A 20050-nucleotide genomic window follows, 5' to 3' on the forward strand; every position below is an offset into this window, starting at 1 on the left:
TTTAATCCCACCTCCTTTCAATTGTTTATTATCCTCACGTATTTTTGATTCCATAAACGAGGGAAAAAGCGACTCCCATCTATTTGATATCCATTCGTATTAGTTGAATGGTGCCGTCTCTCCCGTTCCACTTGGGATCTCACAAATGAAATACAAATCAAGGGGTGTAATTACAATTACAAGTTTAATATCAACTATGATTAATACTTTTGATTATTTAATAATTATTTAAAAGTATAAATGATATGACCAACGCTAGAGTTTTTTCCTTGAACACCAACGATTTTTCTTCCAGCGCCGCATTTATCCTACACACGCCAGCATTTGTCCTTAGTACGGGGGCTTGATGACCAACCGCACGGTGTTGCCCATAGTGGAAACACCTGTTTGGCCATCCACCTGTTCCCATAGCGTTTGTCATTTGAACATTACCATAGGAACTGTCCTAAGGCTAAGTCCTATGGGCTAGATTGAACTGATAGATTGGCCAAAAAGTATTGCAAATTAGAAAAATGTGTGGGAAAAGTTAACACTATTTCTGGATACTTCTCTCTCCTAGCATTTGCTTGCGGTTCAATTAGAAACGAGATTGAAACGCTGAATGAATCAACGATCAAAAAATGATTTTAACAATGAATGGTTGGGCGCTCAATGTTTTGAAGTAGCTTTAGAGCAGGGGTTGCATGCATTTTCTTTTTTGAGGCGGTTAATGGAGTGTAATACCATTACTTTGCTTCCCAATAGCTACGATTTGATGGCTTACTTTTAATTATTTTATTCTCAAAAATTCGTGCACCATAAAAAGTTAAAAACAAGGTAATATAATACTCCCAGATATGAGCAACAAAGTAATAAATGAATACCGTGATTACTAATAAATCATTTCACATCATTACTTTTCAAACTACTCCGTACATATATAAATGAATGCAGTGATGTTTTGGTCAACAAAATAGAAAAATCAAATAAGGTTTCTTTGGCGCTGTATGGTTTATTCGACATTTCATTGTTAGGTTAGAACTCCCATGGGATTTATGAGGTTATCCTAGCTGACGTGGATGATCAATCTAGTTGTTAGATATCTAACCCATAGGACAATCTTAGTAACGCGCAAAACCCAAACGTCGAACCAAATAGCGTTAAACAATTTCATTTTTTTAATTTTCATCTCCTCTCTCCCCCAAAGTGTTTGCAAGATCTATGCTTCACTCTAAAGAAATTCAAAATTCGCAAATCATCTAAGGCATTATACATGTGGCCCTTCATTCCAATTGAGTTATCACGAATTACCTGATGAACCCGTCCCTTAAATTCAAGCCATCGAACTCGCATGTTCTCATAATAAGCCTTGTTGCGCAACTTCCATAATTCCGTAACTATTGCAAGATTTGCAACAAGCCACAGATCCTTTATCATCCTACTCCGCCCTTTTGCAACCTTGTAAGAGGCCACAAGATCTTCATTCGGTTTCAGATTAAAAATATCAGTTGCCCAATTCCAAATCTTCTTAGCAATTTTGCAATTCCAAGTAATATGGCTGACATCTTCGCAATCCTGCCTGCACAAACGGCACATAGAAGGCATCTCCATACCTGTCTTCTTCATGATATTATCATCAGTAGGGCAACATTGCTTATTAAATAACTTCCAGTACTGAACACTTAAAGTAGGATGCACAACACTTCTCGAGAATAGAGTTGCAGTTGGCGAAATTTCTACAGGTGCCCTGATGGCAGCCTTAGCCGACTTGATAGAGAACACGCCCTTGCTATCCAAGTCCCAAATTTTGTAGTCATCTCCACCACCAATAAGAGGCAAATTATCTACATCAATATTGCATCGTAACATCAATTCCTTAGTCTTTGGAGGAATAACCCAAGAGCCATCAACAATAATATCACTAACTTTGGCCTTAAAATCATTAGGACCCTTTTTAGTGATGCCAAGCCTTTGCGCAATTGAAAAATCAGCACACCAATTATCAAAAAATAAGAAAGTATTAGCACCATTACCTATAATTGAGCGCGTATGCCTTTGCACAAAATTATGCACCAATTTGATTCCTGGAAAAACCGAAGAACCCAACTTATAATCGATCAAGTTGTCATTTATCTTGAAATACTTCGCCTTCAAGAATCTGGCCCAAGTCTTATCAGAGTCACGGATAGAAACCCACAACTTCATAAGCATGGCCCTATTAACATCAATCAACTTCTTAAGTCCAAGCCCACCTTCACGCCTAGAACGGCATAAATCATCATAAAGAACCGTAAAGTATTTACGCTTCTCAGCATCTCCAGACCACAAGAAATTTCGAATGGCCCTCTCAAATGACTTGATAGCCGTGCATGGCCATTTATACACAGCCATGGAATGAAGCAAATAACTAGAAATCACTGATTTAATCAAAACTAGCCGAGCCTGAAAAGACAAGAGCTTACCCTTCCAAAAGTTTGCATTAGCAAATAATTGGATTCCTAAATATTTATCTGGGAATAGCGCCCTTTCCATGCCCATAAAGTTTGCAATAGCAACATCACGAGAATGTCTGTCGCCACCATAATAGAACTTGCTTTTGACATAACTAACATATAGACCAGAAGCAAGTTGATACATACCAAACATCTCCTTCAAATGCTGCAAACTGTGAAGATTACCTTTACAGAAAATAAGAATATCATCCGTAAAGAGTAAATGAGCGCCACACCTTTCTTACTCACCATATGTTGCATACTTTTCGCTGCAAACAACTTAGAGAGATTGCGGCTCAAGACATCTTCAATAAGAACAAAAATCAAAGGTGAAAGAGGATCACCTTGACGCAGACCTCTAGTGATACTGAAAAAACCTTCAGGGCTACCATTAATCATAATAGAAATCCGAGCAGAGTTAAGAATATTAAGCAGCCACGAACACCATGCATCAGAAAAACTATATTGAGAAAAACCTCAACAACAAATTCCCAACTAACCGTGTCAAAATCTTGGGCTATATCCAGTTTGAGGCCAACATTACCATGCTTCCTTTCCACACTAATCTCATTGATCAGTTCCTACGCCAAAGCTATGTTTTCATGAATGTTTCTTCCCTTCATAAAAGCCACTTGCTCCTCAGAAATCAATTTATTCAGCACTGTACCAAGTCTGGTAGCCATAATCTTTGTAATGATTTTGAAGAAGAAGTTTCTTAAACCAATTGGCCTATAGTCTTTAATAGCATCAGATTTATTATTTTTTGGGATTAGAACAATAAAACTAGAGTTAATGCCATTAGAAATTTTCCGCATCGCCCAACAGTTTGCAATAACATTAAAAAGATCTCTAGAAATAATGTTCCAACAGACTCTAAAGAAAGAACCTGTAAATCCATCAGGGCCAGGTGCAGAATCCGCGCCCAGATCAAAAACAGCTTCCTTAACTTCATCCAAAGACGGAATAGCATCCATAAAAGCACTTTCAGCAGCTGAGATGCTTTCATGCTCATATTCAAACAACTTTGGATCAATATGCACATCTCCACCATTAAATTTTGCACGGTAGTGATCAACAATGTAATCTTTTATTTCATCCTGCAAAAACAAAGTAGAGTTAGTAGAAATCTTCAATTCAGAGATTGCGTTTGGGCTTCTCCTCATTCGAATGGTGTTGTGAAAAAATCGAGTATTTTGATCACCATCTTCTAACCAACTAGTTCTCGATTTTTTCTTAAGCATAACTGCCAATTCAGTTCGCACCTCATCAACAGCTTTCCTGGCATCGGCAACCTTCAAAAATTACAGCTCACACCTAACATTTTGATCCAGAATATCGTTCTCCTTATCAAGATTCAATTCCGCTTGTTTTAAGCGAAACTGAACATCCCAAAACACAGTTCTATTCCAAATCTTCAATGCATCCTTCGGTTTCTTCAACTTAGACGTGAAAACAAAAGGAGGCGCACCATCCAGCCTGACACTCCAATTTTCCTTTACAAAATCCAAAAAAGATGGGTGAGAAAGCCACATTTTCTGAATTCTAAAAGGAGCCCTATTTGGACTTGGACTATCAAAAGCAAAACCAAAAAGAGGGGAATGATCAGAGAAAATTCTTGGCATAGCTTTGCACCTCCAATTAGCATACTTATCATGCCAAGCATCATTAATAACAACCCTATCATGTTTAGAAACGATTCTATGAATGTCACTCCGACAATTAGACCAAGTATATTTCTTCCCAATAACATCTGCTTCCACCAAACCATTGTCAGAGATCCAACTTCGAAATTCATTCATATATATTTCTTTGATCGGCCTTCCACCCTTCTTTTCATCTAAATGCAAAACACAATTAAAATCACCCAACACCAACCACGGAATAGAAATAAATCCCAACCCCAGATGACGCCAAAGAGACCTCCTTGCCACCGCATCAGAAGAAGCATGCACAGCCGTGATATAATTACCAGAAAAATCCAAAGTGATAGCTTGTTTTGAAGAAGATAGAACATTCGGCCTTGCTATAGAATTCCTCCAAAAGAGCCAAATGTTACCTCTCTCACCATTCACCTCATTAGTGATAACATCTTCACAAAAATCTAGCAAATTTAAATTCCTAACAAAACGTGTAGCGCAACGAACCTGCGGCTCCGCAATACAAATTACATCAGGATTATGCAAGCGATAGAGCTCACTCAACTTGGCCCTTGCACTATCTTTATCCAAGCCTTGAGCATTCCAATAAAAGACACGCATTAATTAACTCTGTTCTTGGAAGGGCTTGCCGAACCCTGTCTGGAAGATTTACCGCCTCGTGTTTGAACTTGACTAACATTTGCCACAGTAATAGTCTTCTTTTTAGAAACTTTTGGTTTTTTCATTTTGTCAACCAATTCCTTCTTCTCACGCTCATCCAGTTCTTTGTTAGCAAGTAACTCCAAATTTCTTGCATCCTCTTCAACTACCTTGTAAGTATTTGTTGCTACCGTATCCACCGCATCTGCAACTTCGTCATCAGTTTCAATAACTACCTCATCAATTTCTTCGGTCCAAGTTTCAAATATATTAGAAAGCGTTAGGTTCTCTAAAGATTTAGCCGGAGTAGATCTTCTTGAAGTTTTAGTGGCGTCACTAAAACTAGCTTCATCATGATCATCCATAGGAGTCGGACTAGCAATTGGGGAACAAGCTGCTACCATAGTATCATCATGTTCATTGTCAATAATATTAACCAAACTTGGCTGGGTTGTGGCATGTTGCAAATATAAAACCTTCTTCCTCAAATTCTCTAGCCTTGTCTTAGCCACCTCTTGTTGAATTCTAGCAACTTCAGCATCGACCTCACGTTGTCGGGCTGTCTCTTTCATGGCCTCATAAGTTTTATAAGCTTCCATCTCTTGTATCTCCAGATTAGTATCATCCTCGTTGCGCAAATTATCTTGCACAGTTTCCGCAAGTTCTGCACCATCATTGCGTAAAACTGATTCAGCACCATCATTGCGCAAAATAGATTCTGCACCATCATTGTGCAGCACAGGCTGAGTCCCACCACCATCGTTGGCATCATCTTTGCGTTGTACGGAATGAACAACACCATCATTGTGCTGCACAGAGTGGACAACACCTTCATTGCGAACCCCAGATAATGACGCACCATCATTGTGCGGCACAGACAATGCCTCACCATCATTGTGCATCTCTGATTCATTACCATCTTCACCCAATTTTTCACCAGAACTAGCACTATGCTCGGGGAAAATTATATGTTTTCCAGTGGCCATCTCAAGAATTGAATTCTTCATTGTTTTTGGATCATCTCCAGGCTTGTTAGTTTGATCTTTCTCCATGATTGAAGGATCTTTTGGTACATTCTTCTTACCTTTAGGAATACGTTCTTTTTGCCAGAAATTCTTAAGATCATCCATATCAGCTTCAATTGATTTTTTGATCATAGGATCAGTTTCTTCATCAGCCTTGTCTTTCAAATCATCATACTTTTTTTTCTACAATCATATTTTTTATGGCCAATAGATTTGCAATAATCACAAAAACTTGGCCTATTTAAAATTTCATAATCTTAAACAAAAATTTCTTCATTCTCTTCACCATCAATCAAAATCCTTCCTAAAGGTTGAGAGAAATCTATGTCGATCAAAGCAGCAACAAAGTAACCATATTCATGACGCAGAGTACGCGGATCAACAGAAACCGGCTTACCAAGCCCTCTTGCCATTCGAAAAATCGTCTCTTCATCCCAAAACTCCATTGGCAAAGCCGTGAAACGAACCCAAACTGCACCTCTAGTAATCTTATCCTTCCCAGGATCAAACATAGGCGTCCATGGATAAATTTTAAGCTGTTGGAACCCTGTTTCATATTTAATCCTCCACGGACCATCATAGCTTACTCGTTTTCGATCATCTTCATTGTCAAGCTTAATAACAAAATATCCCTTTTTCCATGGAATAAATTGAATCGAACCTGATAGATTCCATTTATTCAATAAATCTTTTTTGACATCCTCGAATTTTAGGGTTTTGAAAAATATCAAACACCCAACCAAACTAAATCTCCACACAGCCTTAATTCTAGCATGAGTCTCTCGTGGAATTTTAACCATAACATCATTGTTTGTTGTAGAACGAATTGGAGGGTGAGAGTGGTGTGAAGGGAAAAGTAACCTACAAACTAACCTGCAAGTATACAGGGAAGTTGAAGCAAGAAAGGGGTAAAATAGGGGTTTGTCCACAGGGACTTGGAGGATTTGCTAAAGTTCTCTTTGGGGAGTTTCTAAAGCTTTCTGAGTTCAAGGGAGGGTACTAAGGCTTTTGATTCCACTACCTGACCCTAGGCTAAGGAAATTGTGATGCAATGTATGTCTTGTTTTTTTTTCATGAAAGATTACAATGAGAATAGAGTAACTAACCTAGCTAAATGACCCCTAGCATCAGCTGTCTTTCAACAGCACAACTGATCACAAATCTTTAGCTCAACTAGCTAACTAGACTTAAGGCAATCTCTCTAATGGACTAAATTCTTGCAACTGACCTAGCTGCACTCCTAGCATCAGCTGTCTTCTAACAGCACAGCTGATCACAAGTGAGTAACTCAAATGGCATTTCATTAATCCTAAGGCAGTTAAACCATTTCAAGACAATATATACACATTTATTATCCTAGCATATGATCAGGAGCTTCCTCTAAGCCCTAGCAAAAGAATTAGCACATGAACATGCTTATAATCATAATGTCAACACATACACACATGCTCCACATGACAACAGCACACTTCACAGTTGATTTTTAGGCATAACACACAATTCACTTGCACTGATCACAAGTAACTGATATTTGAAATAAAATGAAAACTATCACATTTTCTCACTGGCTAGCCCAGCGATCCCTCTATTACACACCAATCAACCTAATTTATACACAATAGCTTTTTCTTCCCCCAAAACAGTGAACTAGGGTTCTGACAAAAAGTGAAATTAAAAAAAACTAATAGATTGATAACTACTTGAAAACTTCGACCCATTCCTCTAATTAGACGTACAACAACTTTCCCCCAAAAAAAAATCCCCAATTTATGAAATTAGGGTTTTCCAAATTTCTCACCTAATTAGACGGGATAACTGCTCCATCTCGTCGACCCATCCTTCCTATGCTTCTCCTGGTCCATCTCTTGTCCTCAATTGTGTTTCTAGGTCGACTTATTTCATCAATTTCTCACCTAGGGTTTCAGTGAGATGAGAGATGAGAAATTGATGCAATAGGCCGCTAGAAGAATAGGGGAATGATGCGTTTTGTGTAGGTGATAGCCATGATGGCTTTTTGGAAGATGTGTGGTGGTGGTTGAGGCAGAGGCAGGCGGAGCTGGTGGCGGACATGGTTTCTGCAGAGGGGATGGGGGAGGAGATGGGGTGAGCTCGATGGTTTGGCAGAGGAGGCGTGTTTGGTTAGCTGGTATAGGTCCGGTCGCTAGGGTGTGAGGCGGGCGTATCGAGTTTGATGTTCTGCGATGCTGAGTCACTGGATGCGAAGCTGGTAGGTAGATCGGACGGTGATGTGAAGTGAAGCTTGTAGCGACCGTCAGATTTTTTGATACAACGAAGTTAACGGCTCTAGATGGGGTTAGGTGTTGTAGTGTAAGGCGGAGATATCAAACTTTGATGCACAGCAAGGGAGCGACCGTTGGATTCAACTACCATCTAATCTGAAGGCTTGGAATTTCGGCGCTGTGGTGCTTGGCAGAGACTTCAGATTTTGATGCTCTATGAAGGAGCGACCATCGGATGCGTCTGGGAACTGATCTGACGGCTGAGAACGGAGGCGCTTTTGTGTGTAGAAAATGAGGTTGTGCGCACCATTCTTCGCGGCTTTCTTGCGTAATTTCTCCCGGCTTTTCACTACTTTTCTGCTCTTTTCGCTCCGCGACTCATCCGAACTTTATTTATTACCTAAAAATGCAAAATTAATTAATAAAAATATTTATTCATGAAAACAATGAAAATACAGAATATGGGGTAAAATGTAGAATTACTGCACAAAAGATGAGTTAAAATGCCAACAAAAAGGGATAAATATATACAATATTTGGCACTCATCAGAGAGAGCGTTTTAGCATCAATCCTTGACAAAACATGTGTTCTCTTCTTTAATATAGCCGCATAAGAGCCTTCCTTATGCGCGCCTTGATTGCCATCTTCATGCAGATTCTTAAACGCGTTAGGATTGCCATCTTCATGCAGATTCCTAAACGCGTTAGGATTACCATCTTCGTGCTGCTTCCCAAACTCAGTCGAATTAGGGTTCATATCATTAGGGTTTGCAGCGTTATTCCGTGGGATATAAATGCTCCTTGTTCGAGATTGATTCCATATCCTTTTAGGTTGATTATCTTGATGATTGCCTAAAACAGGCGGATTATTGTCTTGATTTTGCGCCATTGAAGCGCAAAATCATATGGAGATAAAGAACGCAAAGAAAGAAAGAGAACGAGAGAACACCGGAGCTCTTTCTCGTGAAACCCTAGTTTTCGCTTTTGAAAAATCTTAGTACTTGTTAGGAGAAAGAACTATCAACTATCAGTGTTAACTTTTTTCCAACACTTTTTTCATGATTTGCAACATTTTTTGGCCAATTTAGCAATTCAATCTTAGCCCATAGGGTTAGCCTAACACCATAAAGAGATCGCCCCGGGAACCCATTTCCCTCGGCTTCAAATAAGCTATATAGTTGAGAGAAATGACACACCGGCCAAAGTGCGTTTTGGCTAGTGTGGGTGGCTAATCTTAAAAAACAGCTCGCTCATAAAGAACTTAGAATTTAGCCCCCTACCACTCGCGCTAACTCACAGTTACAGGGAGGGAAGAAGAAGATTAGAAGAACCACAATGTCAAGCTTACTACCAGAGGAAATCATACAGAACATATTCAAAAGGTTACCTGTCAAATACACTTCAAGATTCAGGTGTGTTTCCAAATATTGGTATCATTTATTTCGAAACCTAATTTTATTAAAAATCATCTCAACCATGCTAATCTCATGAATAAGTTCAATCACTTGGTTCACAACTTCGGGGACATGGATAATATCCCTGCTGGTGATATAGCTGCAGAACCTTTTCTCTATTCTGTAGATAATAGTGTCTTAACATCAACATCATCACCATTTTTAGGTCATGCTCTTAAGATTGATTATCCACTTATGTCCTCAGAATGTGTGCCTCAACTTCTAGGTTCTTCTAATGGATTGGTTTGCATTAGACCAATTTCTGAAGACATTTGCATTTGGAACCCGGCTACCCGAGAATATAAACATATACCAGACCCTTCACCCCACTCAAATCCTTTTCTTATTGCCCATGGGTTTGGTTTTGATTGAAAAAATGATGATTATAAGGTATTAAGAATTGCATGATTTGATTTTGATTATAAAATTTCTGAAGCTAGAGTATACTCATTAGCTTCAAATTCATGGAAGAATCTTGGTTTTATTCCTTATGATTTCTCTTATGGTATAAATAAGGGTTTGCTTCTTAATGGTGTTCTTCACTGGATTGCTATTGCTCATCGTAATGGACTCAAATCTAACGTTGTTGTTTCTTATGATATTTCTGACGAGACATTCCATCATGTGCCATTACCTAACAAAATTTCAAAGGAGGATGGATACCGTAGCATATCCGATCTGGGCGTCTTGGAAGGGAAACTTTGCCTACTTCGTATGAACGATCAGATTGATGTGTGGATCATGATCGATAACAAGTGGAGTAAACATTTGAAGATTACTGCACAGATGTACTTTGGACATCCAATTCAAACTTTACAGAATGGTAAGATCCTATTTGACGGTGGAGGAAATGGTTTACGGTCATATGACCCTAATCTTGAAAGAGCTAGAGACCTGAAGATACACGACTTCCCGGACGATGCTCTTGTAGAGGCTTATATTGAGACCTTGGTAGCACTTAACTCTGGTGCTTATGTTGGGCAATAACAAAAAAAGGTACAACGAAGTAAAACAAGAAGAGACAGATAATAATGTCTGATGTGGATCTGGAATTGATTACGCAAGAAAGTAAGGGAGAGGTATGGTAGAAAGGGATGGTGTCAATCTCTTTTATGTTTTTGGCTAAAAAAGGGAAGCAGAAATCATTGCGGGAGATGATTTGTTATATGTAGCAGTGGATTATCCAAGAACACCGAGTTTAGGTGCATGGTGGTGATACGACGACATTTCGGGTAATCTCTACGCACTTTGCTTTTTTAGTGTTTGGAATTTTCTTGTGCGACCAAATGTTGAAACCAAGCCTGGTATATAATTTTCTTTATCAACTTAAGTTAGGTCTCTTTTCATTTCTAAGTATCCTGTATTAGTTTGAACATGTATGTGCGAGTGTATGTACAAACCAAGTGTCACATATATTTTTCCTGAATGTGGTTTTGGTATTGCGGTTTGAGAGGGGGATTAAACCTTATTCATCTGAGTATAGATAAGAGAATTTTGAAACTTAAGTTTGATATTAACATTAATATGATTGGGATATTATTTCCGTGCTATGCTTGCCTGAGAAGTTGTCGAGGTGCCTCAGTGTGCCACTTTTTTGCCTGGGAATCTAGAAAAATGGTGCCTCTTTGATTTAATTTGCTATTTGTTTGTTGGTGTACTAGCTTACTTGCTTATTTATAAACATCTGTTACCATGAGTTACTGTTACTCAACACTACCGGGGTAAATTTAGTAAAAATATGTTTTTGCTTGTTTGTGCCTTTTGCCCTGCACCCTTACAGCCTTGTAGTCTCTTGTAGTTATGGTTATTTGGTTCATATGGAAGTATAAAGGAAGTGTTATCTTTGCACGTAATACCATACCCTGTGAACCTCATTCTAATTATGCAAAATTTGAAAACAAAGATCAGCAAGATAGGATAGTGGCAGGGAGAAATATCCCATCCCTAGTGTGGAGAAACATCCTATGGTTGACGGTGCCAGTCACTTTTAGTATGTGATCTGGATCTAAACTTCTCCGATTCTTTAATTTTTGATGGATCTTTCAGTACAAACTGTAAACTCCTGTACAGGGAAATAAAGGAATTGTGGATTTTAAAGGGACCAGCGTAAAGTGATGTAGTTCAGTTGAAGCAGAAAGTTCGGCTGGAAAGCAGATTATGTGGTAGTATGGGAAGGTTGAAGACTGGTTAATACTCTCTTTGAAGGTTATAAGTAACAAAACATGAAGCAGTTGTGGAGGTAGGCAGCGTAAGCTATCTGTAGAACTAGATGAAAATCATTAGGAATCCAGGTCTATATATGTAGTAGTAAGTTAAGAACTTGTCATTTTTGTCGTGCCAGACGTGTGTCAAATTGGGTTATGGTGATGGATAATCCTGGTTGCTGAGTACTCAGTATAGCTTGTAGTAAGGTTATATGGGGAGTGAAAACATGACTCGGGTCAGGTGTCTCGTCAATACCCCTGTTGAGAAACCTTTTTTTTTCCTTCGGGTGAGTGTATATCTTGAATGCTAATAAACTTTGGAAATTGTGGTCTTCCCCACTTTCATAAATCATTGACTGCATTTCAAATTGACTATTTCTGCAATAATTTGAGAAAGACTTTTATAAATTGTGGTAAAAAGTTTTTAATCAGTAACTTTACTTTTCAGAAGTAAATTCTCTTATTTACTAGAGTTAGTAGCTTAGTTATTATTTTACAACCTCTTGTAATAATAAGTGCTATGGATTAACAGGGTAACAATCCTACCTCTACCTGCCTCCATTACGCGGCTGCAATAAGGCAGGCAGGCAGGACTCCGAAGAAGCAGACGGCGGGTAAAATTAAAACGAAACGGTGGATAATCAGACATGTAGGATCATTTCCAGCTTTTCTTTTCCTTTTTCTTTTCGCTTTCTCTTTTTGTATTTTTTGGCTAGTTACCGTGGATCGGTAATCTCTTTCGTTTGTGCAGCCTAATTTTTAAGGCAAAAGATCTCTTCATTTAATATAGATCATCATCATCAAGCTTAAATTGATAAACAATGAGGCGGGGGATAAAGTAGCTCATAATTTGTAGGACAAAGTGTATTTATGATGTTAAACAAAAGCTACTAACTGATAATCACAAACTTAAGCTTTAAGCTTTAGCTAATGGAACTAACTCTTTAAAACAGTGTGCACATGATTTATTTTTCCTTCATTAAAAATCTACCAAATGTCATATCAAGTTTTTTGATGAGCTATAATCGTTGAAATTTGGCAAAATGTCATTTTGTATTTTGTTCTTGGAATAAAAAGGTGGGCAAGTAGCGTTTCTTAACGCAGTCTAGGAATTTAGTGCACGAGTTTGTTTGTTTGTTTGTTTTCCAAGGGTGGAATTTTGTATTTGTAGGCATGCAGCGTGGAGTGTTAATTTGGACTCGGAGGAGTAGGTGCATTGCTCATGTGATGCCGTGGGGTAGGTGATATGACCACATGGGATGGGATACCCTATGCGTGACCACAATCCAATCAACCAACGAGTTAAAAGAGTTCCATAAATGAACTCACTTCCCCGGTTGCGATCAGCTTGGTGCCCTCTTTGGCTTGTTGCTTACAAATAGAATCTAATCGTGCACGTCGAGTTACGTCTGTTTGGACATGGATCACGACTTATGATTGTGATTGCTGGAAAAAATAGTCCCAAATTTGACGAGACCAGTTTTTACGAAATCTACAAATATGAGAGTCATGCTCCTGGCCCGCTAGACTAGCTCCTGTTGTCACTTTGCTGAATAACCGGAAATGGGTTGGGATCAAAAGTTTTAGTGAGACAGCTTTAGCTTTGGTACTTTGGCTTTATTAATTAAACTATATAATTATGAGTTAATGATGGGCCGATGCAAAATGCTTTGGAGAACCAATGCAACACACTTTAGTACTCAGGGAAAGTAAAGTATACTCAATCCCGAATATATAGCTGCTTTTAATCTGATTTATGACCACGTAGGGAAGACCACATGTGGGATTTGCTGGGTAAAGAGGTGGTGAGTTTGGTCCATCTTCCCCTCTAACTGATAATTATGCACCTCTAATTACCTTCTTTTTCGCCCTTTCTCCTGTCTAATCATATGATTAAAGTAAACACCACTTCCAAACATGTGGTTTATATTAAGATTCTCATTATGAAATGTTGATAAGTGAATCATGACTCAATTGGTGGAGAAAACGACTTCGAATAAAGTAGTCACGGTGTGTTTGGTAAGTAACGGAAAAACTAATGCCATCATGCACGGTCTAAGCTGTCAGATTATCTCATGATTTTTGCTTCTGGTCGGCAAACATGTTTTAAACAAAATCTGCCGTTTACGTCATTTTAGACGCCCTACTCGGCAACTCCTCCTCCTACCTGTTTGGTGTTTTAGGCATATTTCCCAGCTGCTTTGGTCATACAACATTCTCCCAAGTCAATAAGATATACATAACTTGCGGAAATTAAGATCTTGACTTGATTAGTGCATAAACAAGTCTTACTCTTCCGGTCTTTGTGCTGCTGTCATCAACTTAAGAATGAAAATTATTCCTTTCTCACTTTGAAATATCTTAATTTACTCTTCTATCCATAACAATTCCTTGTTATATGCTTCTCGTTCACACAACCCATCCATTTCCATTAACAAATCCAAAATCCATCTCTCTTTTTCACTCGCTACTCCACGAGTCAAAAAAAGTTGCTTTATAATATTCTCATTTCTCATAAACCAACACACAGAAACCAAACACAATTGGATTCGTTTCTATTCTTCTTTTGTTTTTAACTCTTATCAAGCCCCCTGATTATTTCAAAAGAATAATCACCTAATCCGCTTTTCCTTAACCCAAAAAAAGAAACTTTTTTATATTCTAAACCCCATGAAATGGACAAAAAGATTGTCAGCCGTCAGATTATTTTATGCCACACGTGGCAGTAACCCAGTTGAAGAGGGAACCCGGTATTTATTTTTGGTGTATTTGTTACAACTACTTCCTTTATTGTTTCCCTCTGTTTTCTCCACACTCTCACAGCACTCAAAAGATTCATGGAGAAGATGATGAGAAAAACCCTTCGTATAGAATTCTAAAACAAGTAAGTGAAGTCTTTCAGAAATGGATTTTCTCTGCAAGATTTTCTTCTTCCTTGTTCTCCTCTCGGTTTTAGCTTTTGCAGAATCTGCTAGTAATAGTGTGTGTAATAGTAAAGACCAAGAGTTGGTTTTGAAAGCTTTTAGTTCTGTTTCTGGATTCAAACCATCTTCAGTGTTTAAATCCACTGATAACAAGTGTAAGAATCCACCAGTAAAAGAAATAAATCTTTCATCGAGTAATCTGAGTGGAATCGTTTCATGGGGTTTTCTAAGTCACTTAACTCAGTTAGCATCTATTGATCTTTCTAATAACTCGTTACAAGGCTCTGTTCCTGGTGGGTTCTGGTTGATTCCGTCTCTGGTTCATGTTAATCTCTCAATGAATCGGTTTGGTGGGAACGTTGGGTTTGAATCAGAAATCAGTTCATCTTCTTCATCGATTCAAGTATTGAATTTATCAAACAACAGGTTTACGAATTCGTTTCGGTTGTTTGGTTTCACAGAGATGAAGAGTCTTGATGTTTCGAATAATGATTTGAGGTTTTTTCCGTCTGGGTTTCAGAGTTTGAATAAACTTGAATATCTTAATCTCTCCAACTGTAATATCTCTGAAAACCCAAAATATTCGATTTCCGAAATTCATTCTCTGAAATCATTGGATGTTTCTGTTAACAAAATGAATGGTTCTTTTCCTTCTGATTTCCCTCCTCTTACGAATCTCAGGTTCTTGAATATCTCGTTCAATCATTTCGCTCTTCATTCAAATCCTTACACTACAAAGTTCGGCAAATCTTCATTTATTCAAGCAGGGAAGATTATCAGTACTTCAAAAAAATCTCCAATTCCGTCAACAAAATCAAAAGAAAAACAAAAACCCATTGTTGCAAACCAAAATTTACACAAACCCAAATCGAAAAACAGAGTTTTGATTCTGAGTATAGTAATTGCAGCAGCAGGAAGTGTGGTTTTGATTGCCATTACATCCCTGGTTATTTGTTTAGTACTGAGAAAGAGGAGAACAGAGAAAAGAAAGAAATGGGCGATATCAAAACCGATTCATCCAAACACAGCGAAACTCGATAAATCATCAGGACCATTTTCATTTGAAACAGAGTCAAGAACATGGGTGGCTGACATCAAAGAACCTTCTTCAGTACCAGTAATAATATTCGAGAAGCCATTAATGAATCTTAGCTTCATAGATTTAATCGCTGCTACATCATACTTCGGTAAAGAATCACTTGTTGCTGAAGGCGGTCAAAATGGTCCAGTTTATACCGCTGTTTTACCTGGAGATATTCACGTTGCCATTAGAGTTCTAGAGAAAGTTCAGAGTCTTAAACATGATGAAGCTGCTGCTATGTTTGTTGATCTATCCAGATTGAAACATCCAAACATCCTTCCTCTTTCCGGTTACTGTATTGCAGGTGAGTAAGCCAGAGTTTTAATTTTTCTTCTTTCAAAAAAAAAATTAAATTTTTCTGATGAGAAACTGAAATTTGTCAACGAAACTGACAGTGTGTGAATACACTGTCTGTAGTACAGAACTTAATTCAGCTCAGGATATCTAGTAATGGCGGATGTGATGTATGCCAGGGATTTTTATTACTTCACACGTGAAACCCTCATTATTACGTTTTTAATTATCACGTCTAACAAACTGTTAGTTCTTACACTTCATATACACCACTCCACTTGTTAGTTATTCATGCACTTGCATGAAGTAGGAAAACTTGCGAATTCCACCGTGGCTGCTATGGGTGTTACCAAATTTCAGGAAGATTATCAGACAATTTCTATTATTGGCTTGCTAATCCCTCGTGGAATTTGATAATCCCTGTAGCAGTCTTGTTGGGTATTTACCACAAGTTTTCTTATTTCAAACTAAATAGTAGTAATTTTGACAGCTACCATCATTTCAATTTTGAAGCTTACATCTAGGACAGCCCCACATAGCAAAGCCATATTTCAATGGTTTCCATTGCCACATTAGATTGTTGCAAAATGCTTTAATTTTCCTGTTGATATCTCAATTTTGGGCTTGCAATTTGCAAATCCATGGACATTTTTGTAAACTGCCGTAGACGATTTAAGTGTTGTTTTATGTGTATATTTGTTTGGCAGGAAAAGAGAAATTGTTGATATACGAGTTCATGCCAAATGGGGACTTGCACAGGTGGTTACATGAACTTCCAACAGGGCAGTCCAATGTGGAAGACTGGAGGAATGATTCATGGCAACATCCTAATGAGGGAAGCTCCTCCTCGAGTGCGATTTTCTCAGCCAATGATATCAAGATGGGTTGGCGGATTAGACACCGGATCGCCATTGGAATAGCCCGTGGACTAGCATACCTGCACCACGGTGGTTCCAAGGCAGTAATCCATGGCAATCTAAAGTCTTCGAATGTGTTACTCTCGGATGATTTCGAACCCAGAATTGCCGACTTCGGCATCACAAGAGAAGGAGAAGAGGAAATGACCGGGACAACCGAAGACGACGTTTACTGTTTCGGTGTAATCTTGATGGAACTGTTAACCGGGAAGATTGTTTGTAAAGAGATGGTGAAATGGGTTAGGGGACTGGTTAAAGAAAGGGAAGGCATACAAGGATTAGACAAGAGTTTGTTGATGCTGAGTAGTGATGATGACTCGGTGAGTGAGATGGTTGAGTGTTTACGAGTTGGGTATCTGTGTACAGCCGAGTTGAGCAAGAAGAGACCTGCAATGCAGCAAGTTGTGGGTCTGTTGAAAGATTTGTACAGAGCTTCTGGTAGTAGCAGTACTGTTGTTGACTTGATTGGTCATTGATTTTGACTTTTCATTAATCAATATATTTGTCTTGTTATCCATTAAGTTAGTTTGTACATATTTTGTTTTTCTCAGCTAGTTCGTTAAATCTTGATTTTGTCTTTCTATTCTGCATCTTAAGCATGCACCTCAAAAGGGTGTGCAGGCTCTAAAGTGTGTTCAGTTGAATGATTTCCTGCTTTGGCTTCAAACTGTGCTAGTGTATGAACAGTAATCCAAGTTATACGCCAGGCCTTGAAAAGGAGAGATCGATGGCCTAAATATATAAAACTTATGCAGCCGAGTTGAGTAAGAGAGACCTAGAATGCAACAAGTCATGAATCTTTTTTGAAAGATTTATCCATCAAGTTACTTGTACAGCATCTCAACTTTCTTCGTAAACCTTGATTTTGTCTTTCTCTCTGCATCTTGGTTATGCACCTCAAAAGGGTCTGCAGGTTTTTTTTTGTCTTCAAACTGTACTAAGCCGAAGTAATCCAAATTATGCGCCAGCCGCATCCCAAAAATATCTAGTAACCTGATTTCAAAATGTACTCTGGAAATTTCCCTTATCCATACACTTAGGGCATGTTTGTTTTTTCCTCTATACAGGTAGAGGATCTATATAGAGGTTTATATAAATATCACTATATAATGTCTTTTAAAATCATGTTTGTTTGACCACTATCTAACAACTCTATATTGTGTAATCAATTTTGTATATTTCTCATTTTTACCCTTATAAAATTCAAAAAATCCATGAAGATCCACTACAGCTAAAGATGTTGAAAAATTCCAAAAAAAAAAATTGTATTAGAAAATACAACAAAGATGTTCACTTTTTCTTAAACGGGGCGAAAGTATCATTTTTTCTGAAACGGGGCGAAAGTATCATTTTTTCTGAAACGGGGCAAAATATCATTTTTTCTGAAACGAGACGAAAGTATCACTTTTTCCTGAAACTGGGAAAAATATAGATTTGAATTAAGGAATTTTTTTTGGAAATGATAAGTTTGTTTGAGTGTATATTAATCATTTCAAAGTTTAATAGAGGTAGAGGCTCAAAGATAGCACCTACATATGCAGAGGCTCTAATAGAAGTTTAATAGAGATTTGCCTCTATCTATGTAGAGGTAGTGGAAAAAACAAACACCAATCTAAATGGGACCCACCATTACATAGAAGCTAGTAGAGGTTAGCTTCTACATAGAGGAAAAAACAAACATGCTCTTAGGCAGTTCCAATGGATAGATTTGATGCGCGACTGGGATAGAGATAAAAAAAAATTGGTTGACCGTAAGTATTGGAAAATATTGCAGTCGATACGAACATAATATTGCAATCGATGAATCCAATTTATTGTGCCTATGTAATTTTGTGTTTTCAATTTAGTCTTGATATGGGATATAAGCATGGCATTTTTAGGGGCGACCCAAAAGGAATTAGGGGCGACACTAAAAGACAAAAAAAGTCACACAAACGTAATTCTAAGCTATCCCTTATCTCTGATTTTTCGAAATGGCCAATATGCCCTTATATAATCGGGAGCCTACACCAAAATCGGTAGGTTAGAGGTGAATCGATAGGTTAAATTGAAACTGTACCTACCGATTATAGTGTAGATACTTCGGCTAATAATCCCTTTTATAATCGGTAGGTTATCCAACATATATGACTACAGATTATAAGTTGCCTCAAAATGAGTTTTTTTCTAAAATCCTTCATGTATTGAATTTTGAAACCTGCTATAATCGTAAGGGAATACAACTTAACAACCTACCGATTATAAGGAGCCACAGATCGAACCCTTGCCATATTCCATAGGTTTTGAGTGTACACAGCCAGCCATAACCACTTAGTTCGTGTTTTGGATGCAGCGTTAATCGGGAGTTAAATATATTACAAAACCTACCGATTATAAGTTGCCCCAAAATGAGTTTTTTCTAAAATCCTTCATGTATTGAATTTTGAAACCTGCTATAATCGGAAGGGGATACAACTTAACAACCTACCGATTATAAGGAGCCACAGATCGAACCCTTGTCATATTCCATAGGTTTTGAGTGTACACAGCCAGCCATAACCACTTGGTTCGTGTTTTGGATGCAGCGTTAATCGGGAGTTAAATATATTACAAAACCTACCGATTATAAGTTGCCCCAAAATGAATTTTCTCTAAAATCCTTCATATATTGAATTTTGAAACCTGTTATAATCGGAAGAGAATAAAACTTAACAACCTACCGATTATAAGGAGCCACAGATAAAACCCTTGCCATATTCTATAGGTTTTGAGTGTACACAGCCAGCTATAACCACTTGGTTCGTGTTTTGGATGCAGCGTTAATAGGGAGTTAAATATATTACAAAACCTACCGATTATAAGTTTCCCCAAATTAAAATTTTGAAAGCTACCATAATCGGTAGATATGCTAAATACAATACCTACGGATTATTGGTTTCGAGGGTACAAAGCCGACCATAACCATTTGGTTCGTGTTTTGAATGTAGTCATAATCGGAAGGTATATGGATTACATAAACTTCCGATTATAGGTTGCCCCAAAATAAGTTTTCTTCTAAAATCCTTCATTTAATGAATTTGAAATCTACCATAATCGGGAGGTATTGTTACTCGTAGCTTTCCGATTATGGGAAGCCCCAAATCGTTAGCTTAGACAGGTTTTAA

The 20050-nt window shown here is 38.0% G+C and overlaps 1 protein-coding gene and 1 long non-coding RNA gene across 2 annotated transcripts; both read left to right on the plus strand.

The window, feature by feature from the left end:
* Positions 1 to 9263: 9263 nt before the first annotated feature.
* LOC113290277 lies at positions 9264 to 12515 on the plus strand. The gene is made up of 2 exons (XR_003331574.1): positions 9264 to 10719; positions 12224 to 12515. It is a non-coding gene; the product is annotated as an uncharacterized LOC113290277 (long non-coding RNA).
* A 1950-nt stretch (positions 12516 to 14465) lies between these two features.
* LOC113290278 (calmodulin-binding receptor kinase CaMRLK-like) lies at positions 14466 to 17457 on the plus strand. Its single transcript, XM_026539887.1, has 2 exons — positions 14466 to 16000; positions 16698 to 17457. The coding sequence occupies exons 1-2, from the start codon at positions 14596 to 14598 to the stop codon at positions 17381 to 17383; spliced, it is 2091 nt and encodes a 696-aa protein (XP_026395672.1). The 5' UTR covers positions 14466 to 14595; the 3' UTR covers positions 17384 to 17457.
* Positions 17458 to 20050: the final 2593 nt, after the last annotated feature.

This window comes from Papaver somniferum, chromosome 6, assembly GCF_003573695.1.
Source record: "Papaver somniferum cultivar HN1 chromosome 6, ASM357369v1, whole genome shotgun sequence".
Classification (NCBI taxonomy): domain Eukaryota; kingdom Viridiplantae; phylum Streptophyta; class Magnoliopsida; order Ranunculales; family Papaveraceae; genus Papaver; species Papaver somniferum.